We start from the raw sequence: 25,596 nt of genomic DNA, 5'->3' as shown, positions 1-25,596 counted from the left end.
TGACAGCAGTAATAACAAGGTCAGCAACAGCAGTTGTTATCATGTGCATACATGTGTGTTACATTTGTTGTACTGTATACACATTTCTAAGTATTTTACGTGCATTAGCTTTTCAAATCCTCTCAATACACCCCTCAGGTAGGAAGTGTTATTATCTCCATTTTATACACGAGAGATTAGGAAATGTACCTAGACTACACACAGACTTTGCAGTTCTAAATCTGAGTTAATTCAAATTTGTACTGTTCACTTCTTAACTACTTTAATAAGATGCCTCTGAATATGTTGTTTTTCTCCTTTCTTGTGTTTTGGACTCATTGTACTTTTCAAGGGGCATGGAAACAGATGATCTTCAAAGTAAAAACGTCTAGGCCTAGTGGGTCTTATGTAAATCACTTGAATTACTGAGGTATCCTCAAGGAACTAAGGTATTCCTTTCTAAGTTCTTAACAATAATATTTTTAAAGTTCAGGTATGAAAATATTACAGATTCATTAATTTATTCTACAAGGTCATCGAAATGGAAAATTTCATGTTTGAATGCTGGCTGGTGGACTAGATTGTTTTTTATTACTGCTGATAAGGATTTTTAAAAGGTTTGGCAGAAATTGGTAAACATCTTTTCTATTTAGTATGCAGTAATACTGGATTCTAAACTTGCATTTTACAAGAAGAAAATTTTGAGTTAATAGGACATGATATTTTTATAAGTTCGAGGAAATTTTTATTGGCTAAGAAATACACTGTGTAATATGTTTTAATGCCTTTATATTAAACTCAGTATTTTTCCTCCTCTTTTTTAGTTCTCCAAAGGACATGGATGAAAATGAAAGCAGCCAGTCCCTGATGACAGGCAGCCAATATCCTAAAGAAGTAGTAAGAAAACGCCAAAATTCTGCACGGGATTCTGGAGGAAGTACTTCTTCTAGGTTTTCCAGGAAGAGTTTCAAACTGGATTACAGACTAGAGGAAGATGTAACGAAATCAGAGAGAGGGAAGGATGGGAGATTTGTTAATCCTTGGCCAACATGGAAAAGTATCTCTATCCCAAGTATTCTCAGATGGCTGATAATGGAAAAGGATCACAGCAGCATTCCGAATTCCAAAGAGGTAGTGTTCGGCCCTTTTGAGTGCCGTGTATTTACTCCCTATACACGCCCACGTATACATAACGTAGCTTTGCTGTGAATTGTATTATGACACATAGTTGAGCCCCTATTATGTGATAGAGCAGAGGGCTGGGTTCTGGGGAGTTAAAGTAAAAAAGGTGCCCTCCAATTCATGGTTTAACAGTTGAGTACCTATATGAATAACTAGCTTAGCACTGATCTAGTGACAACTAGAGGTAGGGGAGCAGAGTACTTTAGGGGTACAAGAAAGGAAACAATTCTCACTGGTGGGGTGGGAAATGGCTTCACGGAGGAAGTGATACTTGACATGGGCCTAGAGAGAGAAAAAGTATTTTGGCAGTGGTTTTCTAGGTGGCATGGAGAAGGTCACAGAGGTGAGGAAGTGCATGATGTGCTCCAGAAAGGAATAACCTGACGTGTGTTGGGAATGTGTCTTAGGAGGGTTAGGGGGTGTCCCGAGAACTCTTGGCTTCTCATCCTAGGGTAAAGCTGCTGAAGCTATCAAAGAAATCTTCAGATAACCTTTTCAGATCTTTAAAAATTGGCAATAAATGAAAGGCCTTTACATATGCTGGTGTTCCTTAGACTTAAAACTTACTAACATTTGGCATAAGGTTTATTAGCTGAGTCAGATTATATACTTTGGCAGGGGTGGGTGGCTCCCAATTACAGTAGCACCTTTTTCTCTTTTCTCCTTTCTTAGATTCCTTTCCCTCTCCTAAGTCCTATCTCCCCTGGCCACTCTTCCATCAGCCTCAGGCTTTATGAGGAGTTGAGAGATAAAGAACATGATGTTAGGAGTGGGGGATGGGCTGAAAGAGGAGGGAGCCTGAAGGCCTGATCTGTAGTGGGGAGAGGCAGGAGGGGCAGTGGGAGGAGGAGGGTGTGGTGGTGGTAAGTATTTTATCTGGCTATGTGTATCTACTTTTCTTTAAAGCACATGTGTCAAACACAAGGCCCGCAGGCCAAATCCATCCCGCCAGGCCTTGCAATGTGGCCTGCACCGTGCTGTCATCACTGCACTCCGCTGCGTTTCCATCACAATGACAGTTTATGACTGTTCAGTAAACCATTCGGCCTGCGATTTAGGCTGGATTTTAGATTTTGGCCCCTTCTCTGATGGAGTTCGACACCCCTACTTTAAAGGATATGGGGTAAAAAAACTGACCTTGTCATCTTGATGCTAAGGTTCACAGTATTAATCCTAGTAGACAGAATTGATTAACGTGAATATCTTACGTTAAGATATTCACTTTTTAAGAATGAATTAGGACATTAATATATAAAACCTTCTTCTGTGTTTCAACTTTGAGGATGGGAGGAACAAGAAAGATCTTTTTCTGGAGAACCCCATATGAAGAGAAATAAGAAGCATGGAGTTGAGCTGTGAAGGGTTAGGGCAGGAGGTCAAGTTGGGTAGGCTGCGTATTGGGGTAAATTTTTCCTGTTTTTGAGCCATAACTTGCAAACATACAGAAATAGCAATGATGTATTTAGTTTGATTTCATTTCAGAGAGAAAGGGAGTGGCCCCTTGAAGACAGATGGACATCCCTGCAGTCTAATAATTTGGAGACTCTAGAAACTGTATCGAATCTGAGAACTCGCCAGGCCAGTGGTCCTTAGCCTTTTTGTGGCGTGTGTGTGTGTGTGTGTGTGTGTGTGTGTGTAAGTTTTCCCAAACAACTTGATTTTTGGAGAGCAGTTGAAAGATATAAAAAACAACAATACTGCTCATGTGTTCTCTGAAGCAAATTAAATTACTTTATAGCTTCGTGGTCAGTTCACTCAATGGTTCTGGGGAGAAGGAAATGTCTGAAATCACCCCTTGGATTCTCCCTGCTGCTCCAGGCACGCCAATGCAGTGTTCTGTCCGGGGCTTTTCTTGTGGTCTCAGACGGCTGCCTCTTGGCCCCTCCCTCCACAACACTGGCCTGTGATGACACGGTGCTGACACAGCTGTGGCCTTTTACCAGCGATGGCTTTGCACAGGGCTATTAGACCTTTGCCCATAATTCAAGGGAAGCTTTCTTCTCCCTTTTATGTAAGAATATGTGAGAAAATGCCCAATTCCTTAACTTTCCCCCGGAAAGGAGACCGGAGGAGGGAGGAATGGCCACTCCTCGTCTTCTCAGGTCATTCATCATTTTCTCTCCTCACTAGCTCCGGTGTCCAGGCTCCCTCCTTCCAGTAATGAGAGGGAATAGCTCTTCTCTCATTAACCCCGCCGTATTACGTTACGAGAGTGTAAGCCAAGAAGAGCTCACATTCTCTGATTGGTACCGGAATATCCTGGCTATATTCCATGAGAACAGTGTCCCATATAATTGATCCCCATAGAAGACAAATTTAGTTTCCTAACATACCTAATCAGTCTCCTTGTCAATCTCCACATGGCCCTCAGGGTTTCTTCGAGTCTCACTCTTGCTTTCAAGCACATCAGCTCCACCAGAAAGCACCACTGTCATTTAGAAGTATTGTATCTACTTAGCCAAGCAGGCGGCCGTATATATATATATATACTCTGAGTGCTTCTGGCTGGGACACCTATCCAGATACTGGCCCCTTTTGAAAATCTGATGAAAGCTGTGGACCCTCTTCTTAGAGAAATATACACATCCACATAATCACATTGCCTTTTACTATAACTTTAGGGAGTTTCTGGATCCTTTCAAGTCAGACCATTAACTCATTTACTCATTCATTCATTTAGTGAGTATGTATTGAGCCAGTGTTCAATAACGAAAGAAATCTCTAGGTTCGAGAAGTAGAGCAATGAACAAAGCAGAAACACACCCTTGGCTGCTTTGGACCTGAGGTTTAGTGGACGAGAGAGACAGTAGACAAGTGAGTAAATTCTGTGGAATATTAAAAGTGATTAGATTCTGAGGAATAATAAAGCAGAGAAGGAAGGGTGATGGAGGTGGGAATTACATTTTAAAAATATTTTTATTGATTTCAGAGAGGAAGGAAGAGGGCTAGAGAGATAGAAACATCAATGATGAGAGAGAATCATCGATTGGCTGCCTCCGGCACATCCCAAACTGGGGGTCAAGCCCGAATATGTCCCACCTGGGAATCAAACTGTGACCTCCTGGTTCATAGGTCGACGCTCAACCACTGAGCCATGCCGGCCAGGGGAGAGTTACATTCTTTAAGGAAGTGTAAGTTTTTGTTTGTTTTTAAGTCAGAAGATTTTCTTTTTAAAGAAAATGTGAAAGTAGGTCTCAATCTGTACCACTTAAATATGCATCGTGTAAAAGGAGAAAGAAGACACTTTTGCCCTATTCCAATTTATATTTTATTTCTTATCTCTTACCTGTATTTTGTTCCAATAAAAGCCTAGAACCAGGTGAAATGCATGTTGTTATTTTCATAGATAACTGTAACTAATTCCATATTTAATCCCTTTAAATTGCCAAAATTATTAATTTTTACCAACTCCTAAATCTGATAGAGTCAGACATTTTCTGGAAAAACAAAACAAAACATATTAAGATCCATGTAAAGGACACCTGCTTCAGATTATTAGGTCAGTTTAGAATTTAATCTCATCTCTGGGAGTTTTTGTTAGGCATTGGGAGGCTAGAGTTTAATAAAATACAACTTCAAATTATTGTTTTTATTAAAATAGACTCTTAGATGCAGAGAACAAACTGATGGTTGCCAGATGGAAGGACTGGGTGAAAAAGGTGAAGCGATTAAGGAGTACATATTGGTAGTTAAAAATAGTCACGGGTTTGTAAAGTACAGCCTGTAATCATTCAGTAATATTGTATTATCTGCGTATGACGCCAGATGGTTGCTTGAATTTTCAGGGTGATTTTATGATCTGTGCCAGGTTATAATTACTATATATTATGCAATAGATATATAAATATGAAAGTGTTTGGGAAGAAATATGATTAAAGTATAAAATAACTAATAGAACAGGTCTAAATACAAAGAAAAGGGGTCACTAGCAGAGTTGCACAATTTAGTTGCAATCTCAGAGAACAGCGTGTGTTTTTTTAACTTTGAAGATCAGATCTATTTGGAGAAGGAAGGACCCCCATACCTCAAAAAATGGGATTCACATGTCACGGCATCTCCCAGTTATTAAGTCTACAGATTATAAATCATTTTCAAAGACAATAGTTTTGTATAAGTTTTACATGTTGAATGGGACATACATTATTTTCTTTTTTAAAAAAAATCAAAAGTATTTTATCAGAATCATTTTTTTCTGTGAAATCTGAATACATATTTTTTTTATTTAGTTTTTTTTTTAATTGTTTAAAGTTTTACATATGTCTCCTTTTGTGTCTGTTTTAATAAGTTTCTGTCCTTGGACAGTTCCTGACATTTGACTTTTCGGAATCTTTAGAGCATTGTGCAGGGCACAGGCCTGGCATTGTTCAGACGCTGTCACTGCTGGGAGCGGTTGCCGGTGGCTCAGAGACTTGCCCGATTGTTCTGGTCACCCGCAGTCAGGGGGAAAGAGACCGTCAGAGGACCTCAGAGAGGGAGACAGGCACTGCCTGAGGTTCGTGAGGCGCAGGAGGCCGTCCTCACCCGTTACGGCCATGGCAGCGAGCGGGGGACTGTCCGTCGGAGCGCGAGAGGCACAGAACCGAGGCTGCACCGCAGGGCGGGTTGGAAAGTGGGACACCAGGGTTGGATTGCGGAAACCAGACTCCAGCCCAAGGTTTATCCGGTGTGGGACCTTGTTTCTGTCAGTCCCTCAAGGAGCTCCTTTTCTTATTTTGTCTATAAAGTTGGATAAGACCGTGTAGGTCACTGCGGTTGTTCTTTGTTCACCTGACACATGGAAGTACTTTGAAAATATAATGTTTGGCTGTTATGATAATGAAGAATAGGGTGCCCGTTGGGAAAATTAAACATACCAGTTATTTTCTATTTATCCCATAATATGTAAACAGGTGCTTTTTATTTTTATGAAGAGAATAAATACATGGATTCAGTTTCTAAAAAGTTGTAGTACTGAAAGGCTTATTAGACAAATACCAGTCTCCTAACCAGTCCCTGCTTCTCCATCACTATCCCCAGAGTCAACAACTGTCAACCCTTTCCTCTGGAGTTTGCCTTTAGATTTATTTTAATTTTGTTGTGGTAAGAACACTTGACATGAGGTCTAGCTTGAGTTTTTAAGTGTCCCTTGCAGTTGACTGTAGGCACAGTTCTGTACAGTTGTCTCTGGAGCTTCATTTTGCTTAACTGAGACTTCGTGCCCATTGATAGCAGCCCCACTTCCCTCTCCCTCCAGGCCCTGGCAACCATCACTCTGGTTCCATGAATCTGACTGTTTTTGATATCTCTAATATGTGGAAATGTGCAGTATTTTTCGTTCTGTGGTCCTTCACATTTTCTATTGTGCTTAACTCTCTCTCCTTCCCCATCTCTTTTCCATGGTTATATTTGAACTATACCTTTACTGTTTATATTGCTGTGATTATGTCGCCCTGGCTGGTGTTGTTCAGTGGTTATAGCATTGGTCTGCACACTAAAGGTTCATGGGTTCAATTCCTAGTTAAGGGCACATCCCTGGGTTGCAGGTTCAATCCTGGCCCAGGTCAGGGCATGTGGGGGAGGCAGCCAATCGATGTGTCTCTCTCACATAGATGATCCTCCCCACCTCTTTCTCTTTCTTTCTCTTTCTCTTTCTCTTTCTCTTTCTCTTTCTCTTTCTCTTTCTCTTTCTCCTCTTTTTGATTTCTCTTTCTATTCTCTCTTTCTCTCTTTCTCTCCTCCTCTTTCCCGTCTCTCCCTCTGCTCTTCTCTCTCTCCTCCTCCTCCTTCTTCTCCTCCTCCTCCTCCTCCTCCTCCTCCTCCTCCTCCTCCTCCTCCTCCTCTTTCTCTTTCTCTCTGCCCCTCTCTCTCTCCCTCCCCTTCCTTTTCACTCTAAAATAATCAGTAGAAAAAATTGAGTGAGGATTAACAACAGCAGCAAATACATATATGTTGTTGTGAATATGTCAGTATTTTTCAGGGATGAACTAACTGAATAGTGTACTATGGCCATGTACACTTCCCTGCCCTGGGTTTCATTATACTTTTTTTTTCATCTGCTTAACTTTCTGACTGATCATTTCCCTTCTTCTCAATGCGGTTTTCTTGAGGGAGCCCCTCGGGCAGTCTCTCAGCACGGGGCTGTATCTCCAGGCTCCCTGCCAGCTGCGTTCTGGGGTCTGCCTTCACCATCATCTTGGCTCCTCAGCCGCTTCAGCGTTGGCTGTTTCCTGCATCCCACTTGTTCCTCTTTCTGGGATGTGTTCTCATTTTTGTGGAGTACATTCTTACTGAGAAAAAGGTACTTGGGAAGTCAATTTTTGATGTGTTGTTTGTCTTAAATGTCTTTATTTTTACTCTTTTTAAAATCCTCACCTGAGCTGAAACCGGTTTGGCTCAGTGGATAGAGCGTCGGTCTGCGGACAGAAGGGTCCCAGGTTCGATTCCGGTCAGGGGCATGTACGTTGGTTGCAGGCACATCCCCGGTGGGGGGTGTGCAAGAGGCAGCTGGCCGATGTTTCTCTCTCATCGACGTTTCTAGCTCTCTCTCTCTCCCCCTTCCTTTCTGTAAAAAATCAATAAAATATATATTTAAAAAAATAATTAAAAAATAAAATCCTCACCTGAGTATATGTTGCTTTAAAAAAAAATTGATTTGAAAAAGGGGGCAGGGTAGGGAGGGAGAGACAGAGAGAGGCAGAGAAAGACAGAGAAAAGCATCAATGTGAGAGAGAAACATTGATTGGTTGCCTCCTATCTGTGCCCCAACAGGGGTTGAACCCATAACCTAGGTATGTGTCCTGAATGGGAGTCTAACCCGAAACCTTTTGGTGTACGGGATGCCGCTCCAACCAGCTGAGCCACCTGGCCATGGTTATTCTCAGTCTTAACTGATAGTGTGGGTATAGAAATTTTATTTGGAAGCAGTTTTCTCTCAGAGTTTGAAAGCATTACCTCTGTGACCTTGTTTTTAGGATTGCTGTGGAGAAACCTTTATTTCTGTAGAAATAACTTGAGAAAGATAATTTCTTTGGCACCAGTGTTCTGAAGTTTTACCATGATATGTGGTTATTTATTCATCGTTCTTGATGGCTGGTGGGCCCTTTAGGTGTAAAAGTCTGTTTCCTTAACTTCTAGGGAATTTTCTTCTATATTCCTTTGAAAATTCCTTCTCATCTTTCCATTCAAAATCAACTACTAATTATTCTATGGATCTCCAGGATCGATCCTCCGTAGTTTTCTTTTTATTTCTCCTGTATATCCTCTTTTTTTGTTTTATATCAGACAGATTTCCTCAAATTTTTATTAATTTCATTTTAAAATACAAGATCTGTATTTAACAGATCTTGATCAAATCTATATCATTCTTGCACAGAAACACATACTCTTAAAATAATGTTGTCAAGAGTATGGATTTCATTGTTTTAAAGTTAATATCATTTATGCCATTATGCCATGGAAAGAATTATGGTTTAATGAAAAGAGGTCTTTAGAGTCAGGAACACCTTGATTCCACTCCTGATTGGCACTTGTTATTTTCCGTTGATGAGTTTCTTAGTGACTGGCCCTCCACTTGGCTTTGGTCTTGTTATCTGTATAATGCCAGTGACATCTGCTTCGCATGGCTAGATGACATAATGCACTAAAGCACTGGCAATGGTTAGTGGCTGAATGAATGTTAGGATTTTTCCCTTTCCCCAAGAAAAGTGAAATATTAACTGGTACACTGTTTACATATGAGCCTAGGAATTTTCCCATTTGCAGCTTAAAAAAAAGAAAACTAGCAAGAAAAATCTCTATCCAGTAAAGAGAATGCCAAGTGAGTTCTTGGTCTCTCAAGGATTTCCCAACCCTCATTCTGCGTGCTTTTTCAAAGTCTGATGATTAGGTGAAAAACAAAAAAAAAAGATTTTTTTTTTTTTGAATCGAATTGAGACTATTTCTTTGAGTCCTATTTGTAGGATAGTAGCTAGAGATCAACTTCTTTAAAAGAAGCTGCTCATTTGTTATGGTCTTAGCATGGAGAAAGGAACATGAGAAAAGTGTGGTTGCTCAATTCAGATGCCAGTACTTTGACTTTTTTTTAAAAAAACCCAGCTTTGTTGAGATACAATTCACCTTCTACAACACTGACCTGCTTAAAGAGTAGAATCAGTGGTTTCCAGTACACTCAGAGTTGTGCAGCCACTGCCACGATCTAATACATCTTCATTACCCTAGAAAGAAGCCCCATGTCCTTAGTCACCACCCTCCAGTTCCCCTGCCCTCCTCCAGCCTGGAAATTGCTAGTCTGTTTTCTGTCTCTATGGATTTGCCTATTTCTAATGTTCCATAAAAATAAGGATCATATATTGGGACACAGTGTAGACTTGAATGAAATAGCTGGAAAATGGGGAGGGAGAGTCCAAAGAGGCTTGCTGGGTGAGGAGGTGAGGCGTGTGCTGTCAAGCAGTGGAGAGCCAGTGAAGATTTATTCCGCAGGGGAAAGAGTTCTGCCATAAGTAGATAGCTTCTGAGGTGGCTGTTAATGGATTGAGTTGATAGGAAGACAACTAAGCAATTAGGACTTTTAAGTGTTAGGATGTTACCTAGGTAGGTTAGTAACTATGAGAACGGAAACAGGTACACTGTAAGAGATCCGTAGGGTTGGTGCCGATTGGTTGTCAGGGGTGGGGCTTTCTTTTGGAAACCTTGAGGAGTGCTTACAGTGTGCCAGCCACCATAAGCCGGTCCCCACAGCCGTGAAGTGTTGTTGTTAAACCTCTTTTACTGGTGAGGAAACCAAGACCTAGGGTGGCTAAGAGAAGTGTTTGTTGTCCTCCAGCTGTGCGGCTCCTCTCTGTCCAGGACCTTTTCCAGACAGACCCTCTCAGTGACTTCACTTTGCCTTCACCAGCTTCTTCTCCATCTGCCCTCTCGTCCCTGCTCATTGCTGTCTCCTTTGTTCAGGTTTTCATCACCCATGGCAGCTACTGTGACACGATCCACGGTCTCCATTTTCACTCCGACAGTGTTTTCTCGAAACAGAAATTGGGTCATGTCTTTTTCTATTTTTAAGATGCTTTCTCTGCCCTAGCCAGTTTGACTCTGTGGATAGAGTGTCAGCCTGCGGACTGAAGGGTCCCAGGTTCGGTTCCGGTCAAGGGCACTTGCCCCATTGCAGACTCGACCCCAAGTGGGAGGTGTGCAGGAGGCAGCCAATCGGTGATCCTCTCTCATCATTGATGCTTCTGTCTCTCTTCCATCTCCCTTCCTCTCTGAAATCAATTAAAAAATAAACATAAAAAAAAGGAAAAAAAAAAGATGCTTTCTCGTTGTCTTTGGGTAGAGTATGGCATTGAGGGCTCTTAGTATATTCTGATCCTTTATAGATTTAATTTGTCCCCTTCCCCCAAAACGCCAGCTTCTGTTGGGCTCAGCCTTGGCTTAGGCACTTTCTTTCTTTCTTTCTTTTCTTTTCTTTTCTTTTCTTTTCTTTTCTTTTCTTTTTCTTTAAGGTTTTTTTTTTTTTTTTTTTTTTTTTTTTTAATATTCTGTACTGACCACATGTTCCTGCCACAGCAGCGGTTTGGGGAGCAGCCACTAATTTGGCCAGTTTTATTTGTTTGTTTGTTTATTTATTTACTTTTCCTAGTTAAGCCTAAGCCTAAGCCTAGTTAAGTCTAAGCCTAGTTAAGCCTAAGCCTAGGCCTAAGCCTAGTTAAGCCTAAGCCTAAGCCTAGTTAAGCCTAAGCCTAAGCTTAGTTAAGCCTAAGCCTAGTTAAGCCTAAGTCTAAGCCTAGTTAAGCCTAAGTCTAAGCCTAGTTAAGCCTAAGCCTAAGCCTAAGCCTAGTTAAGCCTAAACCTAAGCCTAAGCCTAGTTAAGCCTAAGGCTAGTTAAGCCTAAGCCTAGTTAAGCCTAAGCATAGTTAATCCTAAGCCTAAGCCTAGTTAAGCCTGAGCCTAAGCCTAAGCCTAGTTAATCCTAAGCCTAGGCCTAGTTAAGCCTAAGCCTAGGCCTAGTTAAGCCTAAGCCTAGTTAAGCCCAAGCCTAGTTAAGCCTGAGCCTAAGCCTAGTTAAGCTTGAGCCTAAGCCTAGTTAAGCCTAAGCCTAAGTCTAGTTAAGCGTAAGCCTAAGCCTAGTTAAGCCTAAGCCTAAGTCTAGTTAAGCGTAAGCCTAAGCCTAGTTAAGCCTAAGCCTAGTTAAGCCTAAGCCTAGGCCTAAGCCTAGTTAAGCCTAAGCCTAAGCCTAGTTAAGCCTAAGCCTAAGCTTAGTTGAGCCTAAGCCTAGTTAAGCCTAAGTCTAAGCCTAGTTAAGCCTAAGTCTAAGCCTAGTTAAGCCTAAGCCTAAGCCTAAGCCTAGTTAAGCCTAAGCCTAAGCCTAAGCCTAGTTAAGCCTAAGGCTAGTTAAGCCTCAGCCTAGTTAAGCCTAAGGCTAGTTAAGCCTAAGCCTAGTTAAGCCTAAGCCTAAGCCTAGTTAATCCTAAGCCTAGGCCCAGTTAAGCCTAAGCCTAAGCCTAGTTAAGCCCAAGCCTTGTTAAGCCTAAGCCTAAGCCTAGTTAAGCCTAAGCCTAAGCATAGTTAAGCCTGAGCCTAAGCCTAAGCCTAAGCCTAGTTAAGCCTAGGCCTAAGCTTAGTTAAGCCTAAGCCTAGCCTAGTTAAGCCTAGCCTAACTAAGCCTAGCCTAGCTAAGCCTAGCCTAGCTCAGCCAAGCCTAGTTAAGCCTAGCCTAGTTAAGCCTAGCCTAGTTAAGCCTAGCCTAGCTAAGCCAAGCCTAGTTAAGCCTAGCCTAGTTAAGCCTAGCCTAGCTAAGCCTAGCCAAGCTAAGCCAAGTCTAGTTAAGCCTAGCCTAGTTAAGCCTAGAAGCCTTGTTAAGCCTAAGCCTAAGCCTAGTTAAGCCTAAGCCTAAGCCTAGTTAAGCCTAAGCCTAAGCCTAGTTAAGCCCAAGCCTAAGCCTATTTAAGCCTAAGCCTAGTTAAGCCTGAGCCTGAGCCTAAGCCTAAGCCTAGTTAAGCCTAGGCCTAAACCTAGTTAAGCCTAAGCCTAGCCTAGTTAAGCCTAGCCTAACTAAGCCTAGCCTAGCTAAGCCTAGCCTAGCTAAGCCAAGTCTAGTTAAGCCTAGCCTAGCTAAGCCTAGCCTAGCTAAGCCAAGCCTAGCTAAGCCAAGCCTAGCTAAGCCTAGCCTAGCTAAGCCAAGCCTAGCTAAGCCAAGCCTAGCTAAGCCTAGCCTAGCTAAGCCTAGCCTAGCTAAGCCTTGCCTAGCTAAGCCTAGCTTAGCTAAGCCTAAACCTAAGCCTAGTTAAGCCTAAGCCTAGTTAAGCCTAAGCCTAGGCCTAGTTAAGCCTGAGCATAGCTAAGCCTAAACCTAAGCCTAGTTAAGCCTAAGCCTAGTTAAGCCTGAGCCTAAGCCTAGTTAAGCCTGAGCCTAGCTAAGCCTAGCCTAGCTAAGCCAAGCCTAGCTAAGCCTAGCCTAGCTAAGCCTAGCCTAGCTAAGCCTGGCCTAGCTAAGCCTAGCCTAGCTAAGCCAAGCCTAGCTAAGCCAAGCCTAGCTAAGCCTAGCCTAGCTAAGCCAAGCCTAGCTAAGCCTAGCCTAGCTAAGCCTAGCCTAGCTAAGCCAAGCCTAGCTAAGCCTAGCCTAGCTAAGCCAAGCCTAGCTAAGCCTAGCCTAGCTAAGCCAAGCCTAGCTAAGCCAAGCCTAGCTAAGCCTAGCCTAGTTAAGCCTAGCCTAGTTAAGCCTTGCCTAGCTAAGCCTAGCCTAGCTAAGCCTAAACCTAAGCCTAGTTAAGCCTAAGCCTAGTTAAGCCTAAGCCTAGGCCTAGTTAAGCCTGAGCCTAAGCCTAGTTAAGCTTGAGCCTAAGCCTAGTTAAGCCTGAGCCTAGCTAAGCCTAGCCTAGCTAAGCCTAGCCTAGCTAAGCCAAGCCTAGCTAAGCCTAGCCTAGCTAAGCCTAGCCTAGTTAAGCCAAGCCTAGCTAAGCCAAGCCTAGCTAAGCCTAGCCTAGCAGCCTACCCTAGCTAAGCCAAGCCTAGCTAAGCCAAGCCTAGCTAAGCCTAGCCTAGCTAAGCCAAGCCTAGCTAAGCCTAGCCTAGTTAAGCCTTGCATAGCTAAGCCTTGCCTCGCTAAGCCTAAACCTAAGCCTAGTTAAGCCTAAGCCTAGGTCTAGTTAAGCCTGAGCCTAGGCCTAGTTAAGCCTGAGCCTAAGAATAGTTAAGCCTAGCCTAGTTAAGCCTAGCCTAGCTAAGCCAAGCCTAGCTAAGCCTTGCCTAGCTAAGCCTAGCCTAGCTAAGCCAAGTCTAGTTAAGCCTAAGCCTAGTTAAGCCTAGCCTAGTTAAGCCTAAGCATAGTTAAGCCTAAGCCTATGCCTAGTTAAGCCTAAGCCTAAGCCTAAGCCTAGTTAAGCCTGAGCCTAAGCCTAAGCCTAGTTAAGCCTGAGTCTAAGCCTAAGCCTAGTTAAGCCTAAGCCTAAGCCTAGTTAAGCCAAGCCTAGTTAAGCCTAAGCCTAGTTAAGCCTACGTCTAAGTCTACTTAAGCCTAAGCCTAAGCCTAGTTTAGCCTAAGCCTATTTAAGCCTAAGCTTAAGCCTAAGCCTAGTTAAGCCTAAGCCTAGTTAAGCCTAAGCCTAAGCCTAGTTAAGCCTAAGCCTAGTTAAGCCTAAGCCTAAGCCTAGTTAAGCCTAAGCCTAGTTAAGCCTAAGCCTAAGCCTAGTTAAGCCTAAGCCTAGTTAAGCCTAAGCCTAGTTAAGCCTAGGTCTAAGCCTAGTTAAGCCTAAGCCTAGTTAAGCCTAAGTCTAAGTCTACTTAAGCTTAAGCCTAAGCCTAGTTTAGCCTAAGCCTATTTAAGCCTAAGCTTAAGCCTAAGCCTAGTTAAGCCTAAGCCTAGTTAAGCCTAAGCCTAGTTAAGCCTAAGCCTAAGCCTAGTTAAGCCTAAGCCTAGTTAAGCCTAAGCCTAGTTAAGCCTAGCCTAGTTAAGCCTAGAGTAGCTAAGCCTAGCCTAGCTAGGCCTAGCCTAGCTAAGCCAAGTCTAGTTAAGCCTAAGCCTAGTTAAGCCTAGCCTAGTTAAGCCTAAGCATAGTTAAGCCTAAGCCTATGCCTAGTTAAGCCTAAGCATAGTTAAGCCTAAGCCTAAGCTTAAGCCTAAGCCTAAGCCTAGTTAAGCCTGAGCCTAAGCCTAAGCCTAGTTAAGCCTAAGCCTAAGCCTAGTTAAGCCTAGGCCTAAGCCTAGTTAAGCCTAAGGCTAAGCCTAGTTAAGCCTAGTTAAGCCTAGCCTAGCTAAGCCAAGCCTAGCTAAGCCAAGTCTAGTTAAGCCAAGTCTAGTTAAGCCAAGCCTAGTTAAGCCTAAGCATAAGGCTAGTTAAGCCTAAGCATAGTTAAGCCTAAGACTAAGCCTAGTTAAGCCTAAGCCTAAGGCTAGTTTTGCCTAAGGCTAGTTAAGCGTAAGGCTAGTTAAGTGTAAGGCTAGTTAAGCCTAAGCATAGTTAAGCCTAAGCCTAGTTAAGCCTAAGCCTAAGGCTAGTTAAGCCTAGCCTAGTTAAGCCTAGCCTAGCTAAGCCTAGCCTAGCTAAGCCAAGCCTAGCTAAGCCTAGCCTAGTTAAGCCTAGCCTAGTTAAGCCTAAGCATAGTTAAGCCTAAGCCTAAGCCTAGTTAAGCCTGAGCCTAAGCCTAAGTCTCGGTAAGCCTAAGCCTAAGCCTAGTTAAGCCTAGGCCTAAGCCTAGTTAAGCCTAAGCCTAGTTAAGCCTAGCCTAGTTAAGCCTAGAGTAGCTAAGCCTAGCCAAGCTAGGCCTAGCCTAGCTAATCCAAGTCTAGTTAAGCCTAAGCCTAGTTAAGCCTAGCCTAGTTAAGCCTAGCCTAGTTAAGCCTAAGCATAGTTAAGCCTAAGCCTATGCCTAGTTAAGCCTAAGCATAGTTAAGCCTAAGCCTAAGCCTAAGCCTAAGCCTAGTTAAGCCTGAGCCTAAGCCTAATTAAGCCTGAGTCTAAGCCTAAGCCTAGTTAAGCCTAAGCCTAAGCCTAGTTAAGCCTAAGCCTAAGGCTAGTTCAGCCTAAGGCTAGTTAAGCCTAAGCATAGTTAAGCCTAAGCCTAAGTCTAGTTAAGCCTAAGCATAGTTAAGCCTAAGCCTAAGCCTAGTTAAGCCTGAGCCTAAGCCTAAGCCTAGTTAAGCCTAAGCCTAAGGCTAGTTTTGCCTAAGACTAGTTAAGCGTAAGGCTAGTTAAGCCTAAGCATAGTTAAGCCTAAGCATAGTTAAGCCTAAGTCTAGTTAAGCCTAAGTATAGTTAAGCCTAAGCCTAGGTCTAGTTAAGCCTAAGCCTAAGCCTAAACCTAGTTAAGCCTAAGCCTAAGCCTAGTTAAGCCTAAGCCTAGTTAAGCCTAAGCCTAGTTAAGCTTAAGCCTAAGCCTAGTTAAGCCTAGCCTAGTTAAACCTAGAGTAGCTAAGCCTAGCCTAGCTAGGCCTAGCCTAGCTAAGCCAAGTCTAGTTAAGCCTAAGTCTAGGTCTAAGTCTACTTAAGCCTAAGCCTAAGCCTAGTTAAGCCTAAGCCTAGTTAAGCCTAATTTAAGCCTAAGCCTAGTTAAGCCTAAACCCAGTTAAGCCTGAGCCTAAGCCTAGTTAAGCCTAAGGCTAAGCCTAGTTAAGCCTAGGCCTAAGCCTAGTTAAGCCTAAGGCTAAGCCTAGTTAAGCCTAGCCTAGTTAAGCCTAGAGTAGCTAAGCCTAGCCTAGCTAGGCCTAGCCTAGCTAAGCCAAGTCTAGTTAAGCCTAAGTCTAGGTCTAAGTCTACTTAAGCCTAAGCCTAAGCCTAGTTAAGCCTAAGCCTAGTTAAGCCTAATTTAAGCCTAAGCCTAGTTAAGCTTAAGCCTAGTTAAGCCTGAGCCTAAGCCTAAGCCTAGTTAAGCCTAAGCCTAAGCCTAGTTAAGCCTAGGCCTAAGCCTAGTTAAGCCTAAGGCTAAGCCTAGTTAAGCCTAGCCTAGCTAAGCCAAGCCTAGCTAAGCCAAGTCTAGTTAAGCCTAGCCTAGTTAAGCCTAAGCCTAAGCCTAGTTAAGCCTAAGCATAGTTAAGCCTAAGCCTAAGCTTAAGCCTAAGCCTAAGCCTAGTTAAGCCTAAGCCTAGTTAAGCCTAAGCCTAAGCCTAGTTAAGCCTAAGCCTAGTTAAGCCTAAGCCTAGTTAAGCCTAGGTCTAAGTCTACTTAAGCCTAAGCCTAAGCCTAGTTAAGCCTAAGCCTAGTTAAGCCTAAGCCTAAGCCTAGTTAAGCCTAAGCCTAGTTAAGCCTAAACTTAAGCCTAAGCCTAGTTAAGCCTAAGCCTAGTTAAGCCTAAGCCTAAGCCTAGTTAAGCCTAAGCCTAAGCCTAGTTAAGCCTAAGCCTAGTTAAGCCTAAGCCTAGTTAAGCCTAAGCCTAAGCCTAGTTAAGCCTAAGCCTAGTTAAGCCTAAGCCTAAGCCTAGTGAAGCCTAAGCCTAAGCCTAAGGGCTTAGGCACTTTCTCCACCTGAAACGCCCTTCCTCCTTTTCTCTGCATCATGAACTTCTCATCAGTCTTCAGGTCTCACACAGGCTGTGGTGTTTGTGATACCTGTGACATCAGGGTCTTCATTCCTTCCTATCAGGCTATATAGCATGTCTTGTCGTTAATTATCCAGTGCCGTACCCTTTTCAAAATTGATTTGCAGCAGCTTATAAAAATACATGCTGCAGTAAAAGTACATGCTCTTATGGATGAACATATGAGCAAGTGGACTATGAGGATAGGAACATAAAGTCAAGAATTAAGTTAGGATAGAAGTTCCACCACGGCCCGCACGATGCGGGAGCAGCTTTGGCGTGTACTCCGAGCTTCCTCATCAAAGTGAACCGGGAAGCAGGGACTCGGAGTGTTCCCAGCATAAAGCCAGTTGCTCCAGAGAAAAGCTTTTCCTGTTGCTGAGAACTGAGAGGTGTTTCTGGGCTGAGTGGAAGGTAGGGGTGAAGTGGTTACAGGAGGCGCTAAAACACAGCTGTTTCTTGGTCTAGCTTAACCCGATGACAAAATGCAGAACCCAAGGATTAACATCATATCCTGTTGTAGTTATTGTTTTACATCTACTCCCCTTCTTCCCCCCCAAATGATCAGCTTCTCTCAGGCAGGGACCGTGTTTTCCTTTGCTTTGATCAATGATAGGAAACCTTAAGAGGAAGAACGAGGAGAACGGTCTATTGATTGTGATCTGCCCGGGAATCATCATAATGCTCTGATTAGAATTCTACTCAGAAAGTCAGATTCATGTCTGAGATCCAAGATCTGTAAATCAGTGGTTGTAAGTTTTCTTCACTGTTTCAGGGACTAACCTGTGTCTAAGGCGGTTTTCACACAGTAAATGCACTGGCCACCCGACGTGGCAGAAGCGACTGCAGCTGGGCTAGTCTGCCACTAGTGCTGACGTAAGAGAGCCTTGAAAGCACTTAGCCCAGTCAGCAGTGCTCAGTTTTAAATTTAATTTTCCCTTTGTTTACTGCATTTGGGGTTAAGTGTCTTACATTACTACATTGTCATGATTCGTGAGGCAGAAAGCAAAAACAGCAGATGTATTGAATGACTTCAGTTCTCCCCAAATAGCTCTTCTTTCTATTATTTATGTCAACTATGTCCTCTGATGACATAAGACTTTTTACTTTTTATTTTTTTTCTAAGGCCTCCTTTCCTTTTTTGTACACTTAGGAACTTGATAAAGAACTCCCTGTGCTGAAGCCATACTTTGTCAATGACCCGGAAGCAGCGGGAGCCAGCGGGGCCGGCCTGAGAGTCACGTGGCTGGGACATGCCACGGTCATGGTGGAGATGGACGAGCTCACCTTTCTCACAGACCCCATGTTTAGCTCTCGTGCCTCACCGTCGCAGCACATGGGCCCAAAGCGTTTTCGGCACGCACCGTGCTCGGTCAGCGAACTGCCCCACATCGACGCCGTCCTCATCAGCCACAACCACTACGACCACCTGGACTACGGCTCCGTCCTCTCTCTGAATGAGCGATTCGGCAATGACTTGAGGTGGTTCGTGCCACTGGGTCTCCTCGACTGGATGCAGAAATGTGGCTGTGAGAACGTGATCGAGCTGGACTGGTGGGAGGAGAACTGTGTCCCCGGACATGACAAGGTCACCTTTGTCCTGACACCTTCCCAGCACTGGTGTAAGAGGACTCTGTTGGATGACAACAAGGCTCTGTGGGGCAGCTGGTCTGTGTTGGGCCCTTGGAATCGGTTCTTTTTCGCAGGAGACACTGGTTATTGCTCTGCTTTTGAAGAGATAGGAAGGAGATTTGGACCTTTCGACCTTGCCGCTATTCCCATCGGAGCATATGCACCAAGGTACATGTGCTTCCAAAACAACAGCAACATTCCCGCTATTGTTATTCCGGGATAAGCTAACTGAACGTCAAAGTAATATAGTCATGGTTTTGTGATACCATGTACAATAATTTGTGATTTTATTGGTGGCCTTTGTTATACATTGGTTGGGGGTTAGTAAAAATTCAGTTAAAATTTTTAAATAGTCATATTCATTACATAACTATTTGAAACCAGAAATTATATTACCAACAAGAACATTTCTGTACCCAGCCCAGAACTTCACACACCATTTTGGCTGAAGTTAAGCTGATCAGCCAGGATCAGACCTAACCCTTGTTCTCCCTGCCACTAGGAGGATACTCTCCTCCTGTAACCATTCTGCTGCATGGCGGGAGTGCACCCTGGCTCCAAAGCGTTTTGGAGCGCTCCTGTGTGAACCAGAGGAAGTCCAGGAGTGGGCCATAGCAGGACTCGCTTGTGTTGGCCTCATTTCAGTCAGCACTGAGTTCAGTCTGGTAATGACATTGTTGCATGGCTCACCCCTTGCCTTCCAACCTACCTACTCATCACCTGTCTTTGGAGTGGATGAAGGCCACACAAACTTTTGGGAACTAGGAGACCCACTGCCTGTGTTTTCCTTAATCCTGTCTATTTAAGGAAAAGAGGAGTTATTTCAAATAATTAAATTAGATTGCAGTCAACTCCGGTTATTATGCACAAGTTAAGAGAAAATAAAAACTAACAGTAACAAAGTCAACACATAACACAGTGCATTGAGCAAGCCTGATCATTGGTTCCCATCTGATTTTGTTTTACTTATTTAACTTTCTAAGTTCACTAAAACTGTTTTTATTAACGCTCATGTCTCCCATTTATGTTTCTTTCTAGTTTCTTCAAGTGCCTAGATATTTTTACCTTATTTAAAAATTTTATTTTAAATTATTAATAGGGCTTGAATTTCACTTTTCCACTTAATTCTTCTTTTTTTCTTTTTTTTTACATTGTAAAGCAGTTTATTTTAGTTTTATGTGTCCCTCCCAGAATAGAGGTCCCTGAATCCCGTTTACAAAATATGTCTAGTGCCACATGGCCTCAGGGTGGGCCAAGGGCTGTTCCTTGGAGCTCTCAGCCAGGATGGGCATTGCGAGGTGACCACCTCAGTAACTTAGTGACGGGGGACAAATTCCTCTCCTGTGTCCCCATCTCCTGTGAAATGGTACCACTGGGCCCCTAGATGAGGAAGCCCAGGGCTTTATGTCAAAGGCACTGGTGTACTGGCCGCAGTGGCCTATGGGCCAGGAGGTAGCCATCGGACAGGTTGTAAGGTAACAGGAAGCTGTCCCTCTCCTGGACACCCCCTTACTCCCCACGTGCCATCACCCCCATGTGCCAGAGTCCCCGGGTCCCACGGGCCTACAAAACCTCCTTGGCAGTCAAGGTCGGAGGCCGGGAGCCCAGAGCAGCTGGGAGAGCCTGGAGAGCTTCAGGAAGCCACCACCACAGCCTCCAGGGTGCCCAGGCCGGCCCATCCCAAGTGGCTGAGTGGGGGCGTCATACCTCTGATTCTATTATATTCAACAGTTAATATTGTTCATCAGATTTTTTTTTAATTTCCTTGGTTTTTAGATTCACTTGTTGATAGTTACATATTTGTTGTTCATAATTTTTATCTTTATTTACTTTCTCTTCTGAAAGAACCCCCTTCAGCAGTTCATATAATTCTGGTTTGGTGTTAATGAACTCCTTTAGCTTTTTTTTAATTAGTGAAGCTCTTTATCTGGCCTTCGATTCTGAGTGATAGCTTTGCTGGATAGATTATCTTTGGCTGTAGGTTCTTACTATTCATCACCTTGAATATTTCTTGCCATTCCCATCTGGCCTGCATGGTTTCTGTTGAGAAATCAGCTGACAATCGGATAGGTGCTCCTTTATAGGTAACTATTGTACCTTCTTTGCTCTTGTTGCTTTTAATATTCTTTGTCTTTTGCTCTTGGAATTTTAATTATGATTTGTCTTGGTGTGGTCCTCTTTGGATTCCTTTTGTTTGGGGTTCTGTGCGCTTCCTGGACTTGTAAGTCTAATTCTTTCACCAGGTGGGGGAAGTTTTCTGTCACTATTTCTTTCAGTATGTTTTCGATATCTTGCTCTCTCTCATCTTCTGGGACCCCCATAATTCTGATGTTGGTTCGCTTGAAGTTGTCCCAGAGGTTTCTTACATTACCTTTAATTTTCTGGATTCTCTTGCCTTCTAGCTTCTGCGGAGGAGTGTCTTCTGGCTCTTTATGTTCCAAATCTTTGACTTGATTCTTGCAATCTTCCATTCTGTTTTTAGGACTCTGTATAATATTTTTTATTTGTCAATGTATTCTTTATTTCTTGTTGATCCCTTATCATTTCTTGTTGATTCCTTATTAATTCTAGTTGATCCCTTTTCATATCCTCATAGGTCTTATCCATCTTTTCTAGGAAATTCTTGAAAAACCTTTTAAGTGTAGATTTGAACTCTATATCCAGTCGCTTTTTGTCCTCCATTTCTTTCGTTTGTGATCTATTTCGTCTCGGCATTTTCGCAGCTTTTCTGAGTTGGTAACCTTAAAAGTCTCTGTGTTCTGCTTAGATGGGGTGGTCTCCACTTAATTCTTATTCTGAATTCTAATAAAACCTCTCAAAACACCATCCAAGGTGTTTACAAATCAACTTTGTATGATACTTTATTCAATATATGTCTTTCATATGTTAGAATATCTCATTTATAATTATGAAAATAAGTTTTCATATGTAGCAAAATGGAAACTTATCAGATACAGGGTGTCCCAAAAAAATGTATATACACTTAACAGCTAATGGCTCAATTGTTTCTTTTTTTCAGATTTAACCCGTTGGAATTAATAATTTTTCAAAGTGTGTATACATTTTTTTGGGGCCACCTTACACCAGTATATGCGACAATATAAATTCACTCATGTGATTCCCTCTTTCTGCTTGTATTGGAGCTGTCCTGTTACTGAGGTGGTAAAAGGACTGGGGGTGGGGGTGGGGCATCATTTGCTCTAAGAAAAGTAAACTGTGGAAGCTTTTACTGTGTAATCACTGCATAGTATCAACAGTTTTAAAATTAGGTTATCTATCAAAACTCTAGAGTACTCTATATATTTAAGGTGATTACACAAAAAGTGACTTTCCATAACAGACTTGGGATGTTATCCTTACTTTAGGAGTTTCTATCCAAGTCCGTTAGAAGTTTGAGTTTTTGTTTGACATTTGCACTGGAGTAAACCTTTATTTCGGATAGACAGGAAGGTAGAAAGGAGTATGCTTCTTTGATTTGCAGTAGGAATTTAAAAAAATGGACGGAGGCACCAGTAACGGTTCTTATCTCGCCCTGCGTCCTGAGTGTCAGGAGCAGTGCCTCTCTCCTCTGCCGGAGAACGGTGTCTTTGGCTCCCCGAGGGCTCGGCAGTTCCTACAGTAAATAACCACCTCTGGCTGTAAGCGATGGATGAGCTGCTCCATGATGTGTCCATAACGGGTAGAAGCACCTGTGCTGGTCCCTGTCCATCTGACCTCACCCCCGCAGTAGTGGGCAGTAGCAGACCGGGATATAAGTTATGTGCAGACAGTGTTTTTTCTCTTCTAAACTAATGGCTGGGAAAGCAAAGGATGTGCCTGTAGATAGTACACTTCCCTTTTTATTAGAAATAATTCTTTCTCCTGAAAGTGTTCCTTGCTCTTTCCAAGGCAGCCTTTCAGTGTTCCTACACCCTAATTATCCCCTCATGAACCCCGTCTTCTTGTCCAACCAAAACACCTCCCTGTTCAGTTGTATGCTGTTTAAAGAAAATCCTCAGGTAGTAATTGGGGTGTTTTGTTTTTGTTTTTGTGCTCCTGATCTTTAAATATTAAACATGAATTTTTGTTGGCTTTTCAATTTAGCAAGCTTTTTAAAAATTCTTTTTATTTTATCATTGAAATCTTTATTGTTGAAAGTATTAGATAAGTCCCCTTTTAAAAAATCTGTTTCAGCAAGTTTTTCATGTTCTTTTGCAAGTAGACTTTTAGCTTCTAATTCTTTCCCATTGTTTTGATTCATACCAGGATTGCGAACTATCTACTTTTTTTAAAGCAACAGTAAGACATTTTCAGAATAAACCATCAATAAAATCAAAATACACATAGCACCAAGTCTTACTATTCAAAGGAGAGTTTTGCTTGAGACTTATCTGTTGTACAGCAGTTTGTACATGGAACATTTTTGCTTTCGTTTTTTCTAGAAGTAGACTTAAAGGAGATGGTTTTGCCTACTGTGACTATTTTCCTGTGTAGAATCTTAAAGGTTGATTAGATGAAGCAGTCATTATATATTTCAAAGGCTTGAATTAATAAATTGCTGTGTTTCATCAGGTGGTTTATGAAATACCAGCATGTGGACCCAGAAGAAGCTGTAAGGATACACATTGATGTTCAAGCAAAGAAATCTGTGGCCATTCACTGGGGAACTTTTGCCTTAGCAAATGAGGTCAGTCTGTGATAAAAATAACTGGTGTGTTTGATCTATGTAAGATTCAGGCATTACCACTCCCTTTGGTGTCTTCAGAGATGAAACTAGAATCAGAAGCTGTGTGATTCATAGTCATCACAGGAAGTATTATAGTAACTCATGAATTAGTAAAACAGTATTTATATTGTGAAAAAACCCTCCTTGCATGCTGTTTTTTTACTTATTTCTGTAATGAAGCGAATGTTTATATAACAAAACATGAGTGTAGTCTTGGGAAACAGAAAAATGAACCACCATGTCTTCTCAGGGAGTCTTTCTTTCTAGATCATATAAGACGTATACATTATAACTCTAAAACAGATGTCAAAGGGGTAAGTGGCCTCAGAATCAGGGATAGTTACGATTGGAGGGATCAGGGAGAGCTTTATGGAAGAAGTGACATTTGAACTTGGCCATGAGAAGGCATTTCAAGAGGAAAGGGCATAGTGTAGGATCGGAAGCAGCACCAGGTAGTAGGAATTCTGTTCAGTCAGAGTATGGATGTCATATGGAGGGAAATGGAGGAAGTAAGGCTGGACAACTTAGAACTTTTTAGAAATGTTAAACATTGATTCAGTGTTGGCTCAATGCCAGGTGTTGGGAGAAATGGTACTTTTACTCATAGACTTAGAGAAGAGCTGATTTTTTAAAATTAAAATTGATTTCAGAGAGGAAGAGAGGGAGAGTGAGATAGAAACATTAGAAATGAGAATCATCCATTGCCAGTCTTACACTGGGGATCGAGCCTGAAACCTGGGCATGTGTGTTGACTGAGAATTGAACCTAGACCTCCTGGCTCATATGTAGATGCTCAACCACTGAGCCAGGCAGGCTGGGAGAACTGACTTTTTGCTTAAGATAGCAGAACCCTAGAACCTAGCTACTAGCCAGTTCTGGAATCAAACAGGATAGAAGCAAGCTTTCTCGTCTTTCCTCGATCCAGGACCTGCCCTAAGCAAAATTTAGAAATGGCTGGTTGGCTTCTACTTTGCTTTATGTGACATCTTCCACATCCCAGGGCAGGAACTGTTTTCATGCTGTCAGCACTTCCTTTCCGCCCTGTTTTTGGCCTGCCCTTTCCCTAGGTTACAGCTTGTTCCAAAATTACCTAATACACTGCCTGCCCACTGCCTATTTCCCCACTCACAATCCCCTTATCGTGATGCAACAATCCTGAGCCACACTGTTGGAGATGGAATGGAATGAATGACCACAGGGATGGGGAGGATGAATGAGAATGTCTTTGTACCTGAAGAAGGGGAAGTTTGATGCTGGTTTCCATTGGTATACCACTATATTTGGTGGCATTTCCTATTCCATGTGTGTTCCATATAGAGATATATGCATATATATGCTCAACATGTAATTTAGAAATGTTAAAACTTAGTGACTTAGAATTATTTTATTAAACCTGTGCAGGGGAATCTGGGATGACATCTAGATTCTTCAGTGATTGTTGTGCTCTTTACTGAGGACAAGATAGAAAACCCCAGTCTTCATGAGTTATTATATTATTTAGCCTTCAAGAATTATTCCTGTTAAAAATCTTACTTCCATCTTTCTTAATGAAAGATGTAATAAAAACTCACTTAGCAATTAGGCATTTTGACATTTGTTGCATAAACCTGACAACTATGAATTTGTTAAATTATAAAATAGATAGCATTTTTGGGGAGGATGTTTTGCCTGATTTGTTAACACTTTAAAATGATTTGCATATAAGTAGATATATTAGCTGTTTATTATAAATAAGCAGATTAAGGACATTTCTTAACTCAGCAACACTGAAATCATACATGTAACAACATCGAATTTATCTAGGAAATGAGTGAATTTCCTAGATGATGTATTTAAGCACTAAAACTTAAAACTCAGTTCTGGGGAACACATAGTTCAAACATTACAAAACATGGTAACTTGTGAAATGACCAGGGTCTTTATCTCCTATTGGAGTAGATCATAAAACATAACCCTTAAGTGGGAATGTACGAGTTGTCTTGGGCAGTTCCTGGCCCTTATTGGCTTGAAGCTGGGAGCTTCTGCTCCCACCATTTACTCTTATTCTCCTCGCATGGAATGTCTTGCTTTATACAGTTGTTGGGCCCCAGGGCCGTGGGTATTTTTCTCTCTTGGAGGACTGAAGTGCTCCCACTATGAGACAGCTTCCAGTCACTAGGAAGCGCAGTTAGGCCCTTCTTCTGGGCCTATCTTGTGGATCAGGGGTGGGGAACATCCGACCCTGGGGCCGTATTAGGCCGGTGAAATCTTTTGGTCTGGCCCTGCCAGGGGATGAATTAAACGCATGACCAAATATAGAGGCTAATTTTTAAGTTGGTAATTTTGTATGGGCCATGATGTCATAAATATCCAAATGGCCCTTGGCAGAAAAGAGACTCCCCACCCCTCTTCCTCCAAGACTTATGAAGAAACTCATATTTTAGCATCAAAATCCATATCAAGTTACAGCTTACAACCAAAGTTATAGCTTAGCAGAGAAATTAGTGTAGGATGATTGTGTACTTATATTGTTGGCTAAGAGGTATAGGGAAAAGAATTGAACAAAACAAGGTTTTAAAAACATGTTTTTATTGATTTGAGAGAGAGAGGAAGGGAGAGGCATAGATAAATAGAAACAC

The 25,596-nt window shown here is 42.4% G+C and overlaps 1 protein-coding gene across 7 annotated transcripts in view; it reads left to right on the top strand.

Annotated features, from left to right (window-relative positions):
• The window catches only part of NAPEPLD (N-acyl phosphatidylethanolamine phospholipase D), a 41,785-nt gene that overhangs the window by 12,563 nt on the left and 3,626 nt on the right, over positions 1 to 25,596 (top strand). For 6 of the 7 annotated variants that reach the window (XM_045578529.1, XM_036429643.2, XM_045578527.1 and 3 more), the window contains exons 2-4: positions 804 to 1,110; positions 17,795 to 18,441; positions 22,825 to 22,939. In XM_045578529.1, coding sequence (XP_045434485.1) covers positions 817 to 1,110; positions 17,795 to 18,441; positions 22,825 to 22,939 — 1,056 coding nt within the window. In that variant the 5' untranslated portion in view covers positions 804 to 816. Of the gene's footprint in view, positions 1 to 594; positions 612 to 803; positions 1,111 to 17,794; positions 18,442 to 22,824; positions 22,940 to 25,596 lie in introns of those variants that run through there. The other variant, XM_036429644.2, reaches the window with a different exon arrangement.

The sequence above is a fragment of the Pipistrellus kuhlii genome, unplaced genomic scaffold, assembly GCF_014108245.1.
Source record: "Pipistrellus kuhlii isolate mPipKuh1 unplaced genomic scaffold, mPipKuh1.p scaffold_m20_p_10, whole genome shotgun sequence".
In the NCBI taxonomy this organism is placed as follows: domain Eukaryota; kingdom Metazoa; phylum Chordata; class Mammalia; order Chiroptera; family Vespertilionidae; genus Pipistrellus; species Pipistrellus kuhlii.
The sequence above is the reverse complement of the archived record's forward strand: the minus strand, read 5'-3'. Positions and strand labels throughout refer to the sequence as shown.